Source organism: Zonotrichia albicollis, chromosome 3, assembly GCF_047830755.1.
Source record: "Zonotrichia albicollis isolate bZonAlb1 chromosome 3, bZonAlb1.hap1, whole genome shotgun sequence".
NCBI classification, from domain to species: domain Eukaryota; kingdom Metazoa; phylum Chordata; class Aves; order Passeriformes; family Passerellidae; genus Zonotrichia; species Zonotrichia albicollis.
In genome coordinates, this window is record NC_133821.1 from 97,749,064 (window position 1) to 97,761,218 (window position 12,155).

Here is a 12,155-nt window from a genome sequence, read left to right on the forward strand (position 1 = left end):
AACAAACAAACAAACAAAAATCTTATTCATGATCCTTGTGTTTACTTGTTTTGCTCAATTTGTTCTTTCATGCTTGCAGCTCACAAAAGAAATTTTGATGGCTTGGTGCTTTAATGGCCTGGTGTTTTATCTTTATAAGGAAAGGGAGCCTTTTCTCCATATATTTCCAATGATTTTTAAAGGAAAAAAACATGAAGCTATGTCTGAGAGAGGTTTTTCTTGTAAAATGTCATGCTTCTCAGAGCCTCACATTCAGTATGCTGAGGAACATTTATTGAAGGACTGCACACTGTAAGGTTTAACCAAGCAACATATTCTTTTGCTGTACAGAGCGATGTTAAGCTTATTCAGTGACACTGTTTGAAACTTCAAGGTTACTCTGAATTTTTTTAAAATGTCTTTTTCAGTACTTTACCTCTTTCAAGATAAGTTAGGAAGGTATGATATTGTAAAAAACTCTTTCCTATTACAAATATTAAATAAAATGATGTGCAACACAAAAGTGATAGGTGTGATGTTGATATATGCACAATAATACCACAACTTCATAATTTTGGACAAAATGTAACAATCTAATTAATGTACTACATCATTTGTTGGCAGGTATTACGATTTTGAAAGACACAACATAGAAAACCAAATGTGAGAAGTATTAATTAAAATCTTTATTTCTCTACAGCGGTTGTGAATTTATGGTTTTACTGTGTGAAAGGATGGTTGCTTTACTACTGCCCTGGATACTTTCTAACTTGGCTGCACAGGTTTGTCTCAGACATCTGACATCATGCAATAATTGTTCTCTAACTAAAACCCTGTGAAATTAATTCTCCAAAGTACTCATAGAATCACAGAATGATTTGGGTTAAAAGAAATAGTAAGGATCATCCAGTTCCAAACCCGTCATGGGCAGGGAATCTTCCACTAAACCAGGCTACTCAAATGCCTTAGACTTTATTAGAAACATAATTTTGTTTAATATTACTGTTCTCTCTAGTTAACACTTCTGTCATTAAAAAAAGGAATATTTACCTTAAAAAGCAATTTTCTTTTAAAATCATTTGCTTTCTGTAAAGCACCAATAACTCTTCCTCTTTGATACTTGAAATTATGCTACTAACAATGTATTTGTACCATAGTATTTGCTCTCCATCATAAGACAAATAGTTTTTGTAATTTCTGCTATTGGGCAACTATCTTACCTTTAGTGAAAAAAATGCAGAATTTCAAAAAGGTATACAAATGTTTCATTCATTGTCACAAAGGAATATCTGAATAATTTTCTCACATACAGCAGCCTAAATGCCAAGAAAAACCCTGTATTTTTAATAGGAAATCTTAATCAATTTTATGATAGAAAATTTATAAACTGTGAGATAAAGGATGTTCGTCCTCTTTACCTTGAATCTGGGAACATATGATCCCTGCATTGTTCTTTTGGGAATCCCTACTTCATTACTTCATCCCCATGAACAAAGCAATGGTCTTGTCTCATTTTTCCTTCTGAAGAATGCTCTCAAAACACCAAACTGCTACAACTTTTAAGTATAGTAAAGGATATCACTAATGAGATTAGGGGATAGAGTGTACCCTCAACAAATTTGCAGGTGACACCAAGCTGAGTGCTGCTGTTGACACACCTGAAGGACGTAATGTCATCAAGAGGAATCAGAATCTCATGAAGTTTTAACAAGCCCAAGTGCAACGTGTTGCACCTGGGGTTGGTCAGCCCTGATATCAATCCAGGCTGGGGAACCAACAACTGAGAGTAGCCCTACCAAGAAGGGTCTGGGGGTGATGGTTGATGAGAGGCTGAGCATGCCCTGGCAGTGTGTGCTCACAGCCCAGAAAGCCAACTGTATCCTGGTCTGCATCCAAAGCAGCCTGGGCAGCAGGGCAAGGGAGGGGATTCTGCCCATCTGCTCTGCTCTGGTGAGGCCCCCCTTGAAACACAGCATCCAGCTCTGGGGTCTGCAGCGCAAGAAGGACATGGACGTGTTGGAGTGAGTCCAGAGGCGGGCCACCAAGATGATCAGAGGGATCATGTGAGGAAAACCTGAGACAACTGAGTTTGTTCAGACTGGAGGTTTTGAGGTGGCCTAATTTCATCCTTTCAGTATCTAAGCAGAGCCTACAAGGAGAGTGGAGAGAAACTATTTACAAGGGCATGTAGTGACAGGACAAGACTGAACGGCTTCAAACTGAGAGTAGATGTAGATTAGATACTAGGAAGAAACTGTTTATTGTGCAGGGGAACAAATTGCCCAGAGAATTTGGGGATGCCATGTATCTTCAGTAAAAATTTTCTTCCTAATGTTTTACTGGAACCTCCCCTGGCACTGCTTGAAGACATTTCCTCCTGTCCCATTGCTGGTTGCCTTGGAGTAGAGGCCAAGCTCCACATGGCTACAGCCTCCTTTCAGGTAGTTGTAGAGAGTGATATGGTCTCCCCTGAGCCTCCTTTTCTTCAGGCTAAACCCCCCAGCTGCCTCAGCTGTTGCTCCTCGCAGGACTTGTGCTCCAAACCCTTCACCAGCTCCACTGCCCTTCCCCAGACTCGATCCAGCCCCTCAATGTCCTTCTTGAAATGAGGGGCCCAGAACTGAACACAGGATTTGAGGCCTCACCAGTGCCAGGTAGTGGGGAAAATCACTTCCCTGGTTCTTCTGGCCACGTTATTCTTGATAGAGGCCAGGATGCCATTGGCCTTCCTGGCTACCTGGGCACATACTGGCTCATGTTCAGCTACTGTCAACCAGCACCCCCAGGTGCTGGGCCACTTTCCAGCCAGCACCCTTTTCTTCTGGGCCACTTTCCAGCCATTCTGTCTCAAATTTGTCTCATTAATTTAAGAATTATCTCAAGTACAATAAAACAAGGAATGAGGGGAAGTTTTTGGTGAAAAATTTCTAATAATTTACATTAAAATTATCACCATTTTATTATTTATGAGTTTAATATGCATACTCTACTTCAGCCAAGAGAAGCCCATCTTAGCAAAAAAGATAAACAGGCTGTCTAATATAGGCATCTATTATTCTCATTTCATTGCCATTTGGCTTTTGTTTCATGATTCTCTAAAAACAATCCAGCAGTGCATATGTGTATGTGTTGGGGGTGTGGAAGATAAACAAAAGATTATTTTTAAAATTATCTTGGTTTCTGAAAGAGAGAAACATATAAATGAGGTTTGTAGACAAAAAAGAAGGTTTAAAGTATGCTATTCCCTGCCTGATTTGAATAGGGCCTATTATCAAAACTTCTCTTCAAACTGCCTTATGATCAGAGTCAGTCTCATTATATGGGATTCTCTTAGCCACTGGTTAGTTAGCATTCTTAATGAATTCATTGAGTTGAATGGAGATGAGAATACATAGTTTTCACTCAAATGCAAATATGAACACAGGAATAATCTGGGATGCCAGCAGGAGTATGCTTTAGACTGAAGTGGGAAAAACACAACTGTCAAAATCCAAGGTCCCTAATAATGTCAGCAGATATTCTTGTGAACACAAACAGTATGAAAGCCGGGGAAAGTCTCCAAGCAATATCAGAAACTGCAAGATTATGAGAACACTTGTCTACAAAATTTGTTTTACAAGAGAAATTTTTTGTGTGTGACTGGATGACAGGGGAGACAGTGCTGAACTTCCGCTGTGGAAATTCAGAAATGATGGACTGCAGAATTCCCCTCAAATGCTTGAACATTTCTGATGTTCTATCTGTCCCATGATCACTACATCTCTGTCTAGCACAGAGTGATCCTAAACCAGACTGTGATCATACAGTCAGTAATCACAAGGCTCAGTTAAGGCAAGCAGGTAATTACCAGATGACATTAAGAGAACATGATTCACAGTTTAACCTAATTACATGCATCAGAAATATGATTACTACATTTTATAAAGGTTTTTCAGTCCCCTTTAATTTGACAGCTAGCATATAAAATATGTTTTTCCTCTCTAAAACAAACAAGCATCAAAATGTCTTCATAGCACATAGGTTATGGATTAAATAAAATCTACCACAGTTACATAGAAATTATAGAAAATCCCACAATAAGGATGTACAGCAACAAATCAAAAGGGGACAGATTTTGACAACTGGACTTCCTTCTCATTGTGGAGTCCAGCTTAAAATTTTGTAATGGCTGTAATTTAATTATTAGTTTGCAGCCAGAATTTGATCAAAGTGACTGATGTCTGACCAAGGACAGTTGCAATAATTATTGTATACACAGTATTTAGGAATGCTGATCAGCAGGGCTTTCATACACAATCATGTCAATTCAACATATATCATTTAAAACAAAACAGACTTATCTTTTCAACATAACAGAAGATGCAGAAATACTAATATAAAATTGCTTAATGCACTCTGTATGTGTAATATATGTTTAGATGGCAGAAAATAAAGGGCAGCGATTGTCTTCACTCTCAAAATTTAAAGAATTTAAGAATGAAAATTTGTTTTACAATGAGTAATAGAATTAATGTTTTCACATGTTTAGTTGTAAAATTGTTTGTTTTGGAACCATATCCCAGCTCCCATCTTCTAAGTCCTCACTTTCTAATACTTTTGATAGTACAGTATTACATACAAATGCATCAAACCACTGCTGACACTTATACAGTCTCAGTTTCAAAAGTATGGAAGAGGCAAAGAAGCAACACCTATATGTTTTTCAAAGATGTACTAAAGCCAGTGTCAGATGAAAAAGGAGATCTAGCTCCAAGAGGAAAAAGACATTGAGCACAGATATATTTTCTCTTTTTCACTATGTTGAGTCTCACATGCATCTTACCATGCTGACTTAACTACATTTTAAAAAAAGTTTTAAATAACTGATGATGAATATTACAGTACACATTCAAGCACTGCTTTTCTTTCTTAAATGAATCTATTTTTTTCCTCCAAGAAATAACAGTTCCTTAAATATGAAATAGAATTTTTTAGGTGGGAGTTCCATAGCTTTGGAGGGAAAAAAAAATAATCTTTTTTGGTTGGCCATCATTTAGTATCAACCTAAAACCTGTAATTATTATGACCTATATATGTCCTAATTGGTGAATAACTAGCTTGCTAGTAAGACTCCTTATTTTACTTTATATTTAATACAACTTCTGTTAAATCTTTTTAGTATTTAGGCTTGCCAAAAAAATTAGAAAGCTTATGATTTTGAATTGGGAAGCTAAAATTTTGAGAATAGGTATTTTACCTTTTATCCACATGAGGGGAAAAAACCCCCAACACTTCAAACATGAGTTTGAACCCTGTATTGCACACATAAAATATCTTTCCTTCCATTGTATTCTCTTTCCATGTTGGCAGAAACTATTTGTCAGCTTAAGGTGATCAGGTTGTAACTTGATTTTTTTCCTTAAACAGCTATGTAATGTATGATGAATCACATTTTAGCCCTGTACTAAAAATTTTCCTCTTCCTAATAATAGGTGAAAAATCTTAGGAAAATCTGATTTAAAGAAGGGCCACAAAGATGATCAGAAAATTGGAGCACCTCTCCTACACAGACAGTCAGAGAGAGGTGGGGTTGTTCAGGTGGGAGAAGGCTTTGGGCAGACCTCAGTGCAGCCTCCAGCACTCCAAGGGAAGAAGGAAAAGGACTTATAAAAAGGAGTAAGAGGGAATTTTTATACAGGAAAGAGTGATAGGATAAGGTGCAATGGTTTTGAACTGAAACAGGGGAGCTCTAGATTAGATATTAGGAAATTAGTTGTTGAATTCTTTCCTCAAGAGAGTTTTGAGGCACTGGAACAGGTTGCCCAGGGAGGCTGTGTGTGCACTACCCCTTGTAGTATTCAAGCTCAGTTTGGATGGGGCTTTGAACAACTTGGTCTTATGGAAGATGACCCTGCCCACTGCAGAGGCTTGGGACTAGGTGGTCTTTTATGTTTCTTCCAACCCAAGTAATTCTGTATTTTATTCTGTGATTCTATGATTAACACAAAAAAGGGAACAGTAGTCATTGATGGGCATGTCTCCTGGCAGGAACTCAGTAATAATTGTACAATATACAGTAATAACTTTTCTTTCCTCCTGATATGTGAAGTACCAGAATGTTCTGCTGAAATTATTCAATAATCTTGTTTTAAAAGTTTGAACACTAGCCTGTTACTTTGTGCTGTGTTCTAGGTAAGCTACAGCTGGAAAAATGCTACTTTACAAACACATATTCTTTTCTTCACAGCCACAGCCACCAGCTCACACACACAAAAGTGTTCTATACTTTGTAGGAAATGATGTGCAATAAAAAGGTTTAAAAAAATTACATATGCCATTTTCATGGGGAAAGAAAAAAGAAAAAAGAACTTTAAACTGCACAAATCTCTTGCTGCTGCAGTGTCAGCAGTTCTGTAGAAAAGTCAATCACCCCATCATTGCTTCACTGTTCTCTTGACCCTGGAGAGATGGAAGACAGAAATGGTTTCTGAAGAAACAATCAAAAAATAAACAACAAAGAAACAGAACAAAAATAAACAAAAATTTAAAATGTTGCATACAAGATAAATCATGGTTTGTTAAGGTAAAAGAGATTTAATAGCAAGTGAGAGCTCAGACTTCAAGTATTACCTCTACACTTGGATTATGATGTACAGAATATACATATGGTTTATTGCTTGCTGGAGACAGGGAAAAGTGAATACTGTGAATAATTCATATTTAATCCCTATTACTGCTGCACAATTCAAGAAAGCAGAGGGAATATATTGCTATTCAACACACATTTTATACATTCTTGTCAGAAATTTTTTTGTAAGCTGTATTTTATTACGTTACATTAGCAACTTTCATCATATGCATTACTGCTCCATTAAAACAAAACTGTTTACTTCAACTGATATGAGTAATAACAAGCAGCGTCTATTATATTATTTGTTAGGCTGCAGTAAAGTAAATAATGCTTGAAAGGCCTGAGAAGCCATGAAGGGAAGTAGACATTTTAAAATCACTTTCCAAAGAATATACATAATGTATGTCTAAAATAACTGACAGATGTGCATACAAACAGTAAAAAAATCACAGCTGCATTTATGCGTCTTGATTTAATATATATGTAAATAATTTAATTAACAGCTTTGCTGTGTGAGAGAAAACCAAATTGTTTGCAATCATTATTAAAAGTTTTTTAGGACTGTCTGGAAAAACCTGAAAAAGTTTTTTTCAGATTTTATCCCACAGGTCTGTAACTAACTCTTAAGTAAACTTAAGTGAGATACTAAAAGAGTAACTTCTACTGACAGATATTGTAACACAGAGATTACAGCATTTACCTGTATTTGACATAGACAAAAAATGCACCCTTATGGTATAAACTGAGATGGAGGCAACTGCACATACAAAGTCTCAATTCACCACATTTGTAAAATTCATAGTTCTGTGTCTTAACATCCAACTTACATCCCACTCCACCCCACCTCTTCTGCAACAGAGGCATTTTTCTGTTTATTGACTCCTATTATGGTTTCCCTACACCTCTCTATGAATCCCCTATTCAGGAATTCTGCATATAGAAAAAATATATTGTAACAAGAATTATGCTTAAATTAACGAGCATTTTTCAGATGTAGAAAATAGGTATTGCAACCAACCTAGGAAATTACTTTTGAAATTCATAAACTCTTGAGATATCTGTTTTGAAGTCACTTGTCTGTGGCAATGTATCTATTGGCAGTCAATAGTCACTTTGTCAGTTCCCATCTGCCTTTACGCTGAGCCTCTTCAGGGCTGACCTATGTCTCTATGTCTTGTTGATACATTTCTCCTCTCTGTTTAAAAATATAGCCATTTGCTATTTTATCTGATATATATGACAAAGAAAAAAAAGTCAAAATAAATATTTGCTAGCTCATAGATTACACTGAATTACTGAATATAATGCTACCTAAGGAAATGACCCACAAGGAACACATCTGAATAATAACTGTTGTTTCAAAATGCAAGTGCACCTCACTTGCATGTCTGCTTCATTCTTATGACTTCTACATGCTGACAATTAACTGCATAAAAAAAATTCCTTAGAATATTAAATGCAAATCAAAAATATATTTTGCACCTTTTCTCAGTTAAATTAGAATGTAGCTATATTTTGAAATCTTCCTCCATCAACTGATAAAGCAATATATTTGCTTTAATGTAAGTTTCATTCAATAATATAGAACTAAAATATTTTTTTTGCTTCTAATATATGGGGAAATCAATTATCCAACGTCTTGTTTCTCTGTAGAATTAAGACTACATTAGGCAACAAAGCATTATCATAACAGGTGCCATTAGACTTAAAACTTCTTTTTATATATCACAAAACCATAGTCATAGAATTCCAGGTGGGAAGGACCCTCAAGAATTTTCTGGTCCAACCTTTCTTGGCAAAAGCACAGCCTAACAAAATGGTCCAGCATCCTGTCCAGCTGAATCTTAAAAGCATCCAATACCAGGGAATCCTCTATCTCCCTGGGGAGATTTTTTCAATGGCAGATGCTTTTCTTTGTGAAATAATTTCTTTGTGTCCATTTGGAATCTACCCAGAAGTGACTTGTACCCTATACCCCCTAATTTTTCCATGTGACTCCTTGTAAAACATGGGAATCTCCAATTTCTTTGTAGCCACCCTTTCAGTACTGGAGCATGGTGACAAGGTCTCCCCTTCCCTAGCTGAACAAGCCCAGTTCTCTCAGTCTTTTCTCACAAGGAAACTTCCCAGTCACTGATCATCTTTGTGGCCTTTCTCTGGACCCCTCCAGCCTGTCCACGTCTTTTTGTATAGTGGGAGCAAAACTGAGCACAGCATCCCAGGTGTGGCCTGACAAGCCCTGAGCAGAGTGGGACCATGGCTTGTTGATCTCTGCTGGTCGCTGGTGAGCCCAGCACCGTGCTGGCTTTCTCTGCAAGAGCAGCACACTGCTCACTCACAGTGAGCTTGCTGCCCACCAGGACCCCCAGGTCCCTGTTCACAGAGCTGCTCCCCAGATGGATAGATCCCAGCCTGAGCTGCAGTCCTGGATGAAATATATGTATATGGATATAAACATACACACTATAAATCTATCTGTATATAAATGATACATTGTGAGTAAAATCTTGGGTTTTGTTCTATGATCTTTACAATGATAAAAATAAATCCATTGTAACAATCTTTTAAGGACAATTTTGGGTCGCATGTCTCAGAATTACACAGAATTTCAGAATGCTAAGTTGGATTTTTTCTAGAAAAATAGGAAGATGTAAAATTGCATTTGTTAATACCTTATCCTCTGTTTACTCTATTCCCACTAATGCCTTAATTCTCAACACCAGTATATGCTTTAATAATGCACTAACCAAAGTTCATATACATGCAATCACCCCTGTTTTTCTTCTTTTCTTCACACTATTAGCCTAAAGCAATTTATTCCTTTGCCTAATTATTTAAATATAATTTTATATGGGTTTCTAGTTTTTTTTGGTTTTGTGATCAAGAAGTAGTGGAAGTATCCTGGTGCATATTTAGCATACTGAAAGCTCCTTCAGGCAGCACAACAAAATAGTTAAACATGCTATTTATTTTTACTCAATTTTGCCGTAGCAGCTGAAAAAAATACTATCCAAAGTATGGAGTGAGCAGTACTTAATTGTTATAGTTTGTGGTGGTGATGTAGATACACAGTTATTTTTAAGGAAGAGCTCCAGATTTGGCACGATGGCTAAAGAAACACAATTACCCAAAATGTAGTGGAATATTTTAACTAAGGGGAGAAATAAATGCATGCCCTGAAACACAACTTCCAAGATACTCTCTTGCATCTGCATGCTGTCAGCTAAAAGACCAATACTAAAATTTTCCAATATTTGCCAAAAGAATTGTCTTGAAATGCATAACTGCAGAGGGATATACGTGTGAATGCTCTTTGTAAAACAAAGGGTATGACATGGGATATGAGAAATCAATAGAAACCTGTCATTCAAATTCTGCTGTGCTAACCTCTGCATGCTGCAAAGCCAACAAATGCTTTTTTCTTCATAATTCCATTTGTGAAGGTAACTGATGGCAAATACAAGCAATGAGAAATAAAATATCTGCTTTGTTATAAAATATCTGCTATATTAAACGATTTTCTACTGAGAGATTAGTACAAAACAAGCAGGCATGTTAGATAATGCTAATAAAAGCATTTGACAAAAAAAAAAAAGAAATATTTCTCCTTTTTACAGGTGATACAAGTATTAAAGGTCAGTTAAGTACAGTAAATGATGCCCACACACTGCGCATCTAAATTGTTGGTAGCTGTGTAATCCCTTCCAAAGTTTTCAGAACTTTTTGAACTGAGTAAACAATCAATCAGAACATTGTTCCTGTCAAAAATATCCAGTGATGATACTCACTAAAATGCAGAACAAATTGGTGATGCTCCCACATTTGTTTTAGCACTATAGTATAAATCAGCAGCATATAAAAGGGTAATCAGACAACAGAACTGACAGCAGTGTTTTACAGTACTCAATAAATCTCATGCCTGAATAGAAAATGACAGAGCAGCACTGAAAGCGCTGTTTGCTTTCCAGCTCTGCAGTCCAGATCCAGCAAATGACCAAGGAATTTACAACAAGACACCAATGAAATTAATGCTTCAAAACCTGAAGTTGTGAAAAAGCTTCAAATCAAAAAGCTTCCATAAAGCCTCTTCATGACTTCAGTGGTATTTGGAAAGATAAGACACACCAGTTTCTGACCTTTAAAGATCCCTGACTGCTTAACAGAGAAAAATTTCAATTTTGGCAATGTCAAACAATTTATGGCTGAACTAATCTCAGTAAGAATTTTTTCAAAAATTGCTGACTGGCCCCTTCAAGAAAGAGACTCTTGGCAAAATCTGAATTCCACCAGCAGAAAAGTAAAAAAAAAAAACTGAAATTTTGGAATACTTCTGTGCTCAGGACCTTCACCAAAACTAACCTTGGACTGCGTAAATTTTAAGTACAACTGATGTTATTGATACACCAGCTAGGGCCATAAAAGTCTGAAATTTGGATTAACATCTTTCTCTGGGAAATGTTGGAGCACTATGTCCCCTTGGCTGGGGATGAACCAATATATGTTCTAACATATCATCAGAACATATACTCAGGAGAGAGAAAGCAAGGTAAAGAGACAGGCTGACAGAAAGAAATTGGGAAAGAAAAAAGGGACCTTACCTCACTTTTAAATTGCCTTGCTGTGGTTGTCCATCGTAAATTGACAAAATATCAAAATCTTCCTCGAGGGCAAAAGTATGAAATGACAATTGTATCCTGTTACGCTCTCCTGTGATAATGATCCATGTGCAGTTGGCATAATTTGGATAACCATGAGGAAATCCAGGGCTTTCTATAGTACCATTTGGTCCCTGTACTAAGCCTCCACAGTTCTGACCTGAAAAAGAAGAAAGGAAAATTTAAAATTGGTTTTCTTTTCTCTCACTCAGTATATATTCTTACATAAGTACCTATATGAAGACGTAATTCTAAAATATTTTTTCTACATTACAAACAGTGCATAAAATTGTATTTATACCATTCTTCCCTTCAGATTAAAAACCCTCATAGCTGGATTTTCTGAGACACTCAACATCTTTTTATGCATTGAATCATTATTTAAGGTTCTGTAGTATTTACAATGTATGACTTATTCATTCAAATGTGAAATTTCAGCATTAGCTTTAATGCCATAAATTCAACAGACTGACAGTTCTAATGTCAAGAAAGTGTTCAAAACTTTTTGGCAAATGCCATTTTAAAAGTTTCTATATAAGTACAGAGTTTCTGATGCTCTGAAACCTACTTTAACATGAAGACCAAAATGTAGACACATTTAACATGCTTTGTGCTGCAACTAACCAAGATTTCTATACTTTGAAAATACAGCAAAATAATTTCTGTGGTACAATATTTGTAGTTCCATGTGTTTTGTGATAAAAAGTGGGGGTTTTTGGTCTTTTGGGTGTTGTTGGGTTTTGTTTTGTTTTTTGTTGTTTTGGGGTTTTTTTGTTTTGTTTTGTTTGTTTGTTTTGATTGGTTGGTTGGTGTTTTATTTTGGTTTTGGTTTTTTGGGTTTTTTTTTGTTTTGATTTGGCATTTTTTGTTTGCATTGGGTTGAGTTTGGGTTTTTTTATTATTATTATTCT

General features: G+C 36.3%; 1 protein-coding gene across 2 annotated transcripts in view; it reads right to left on the bottom strand.

Annotated features, from left to right (window-relative positions):
* CSMD1 (CUB and Sushi multiple domains 1) overlaps positions 1 to 12,155 on the bottom strand; it is a 1,059,975-nt gene that overhangs the window by 837,024 nt on the left and 210,796 nt on the right. For both annotated transcript variants that reach the window (XM_074538179.1, XM_074538178.1), the window contains exon 2: positions 11,188 to 11,404. In XM_074538179.1, the coding sequence (XP_074394280.1) occupies positions 11,188 to 11,404 (217 nt within the window). The remainder of the gene's footprint in view (positions 1 to 11,187; positions 11,405 to 12,155) is intronic.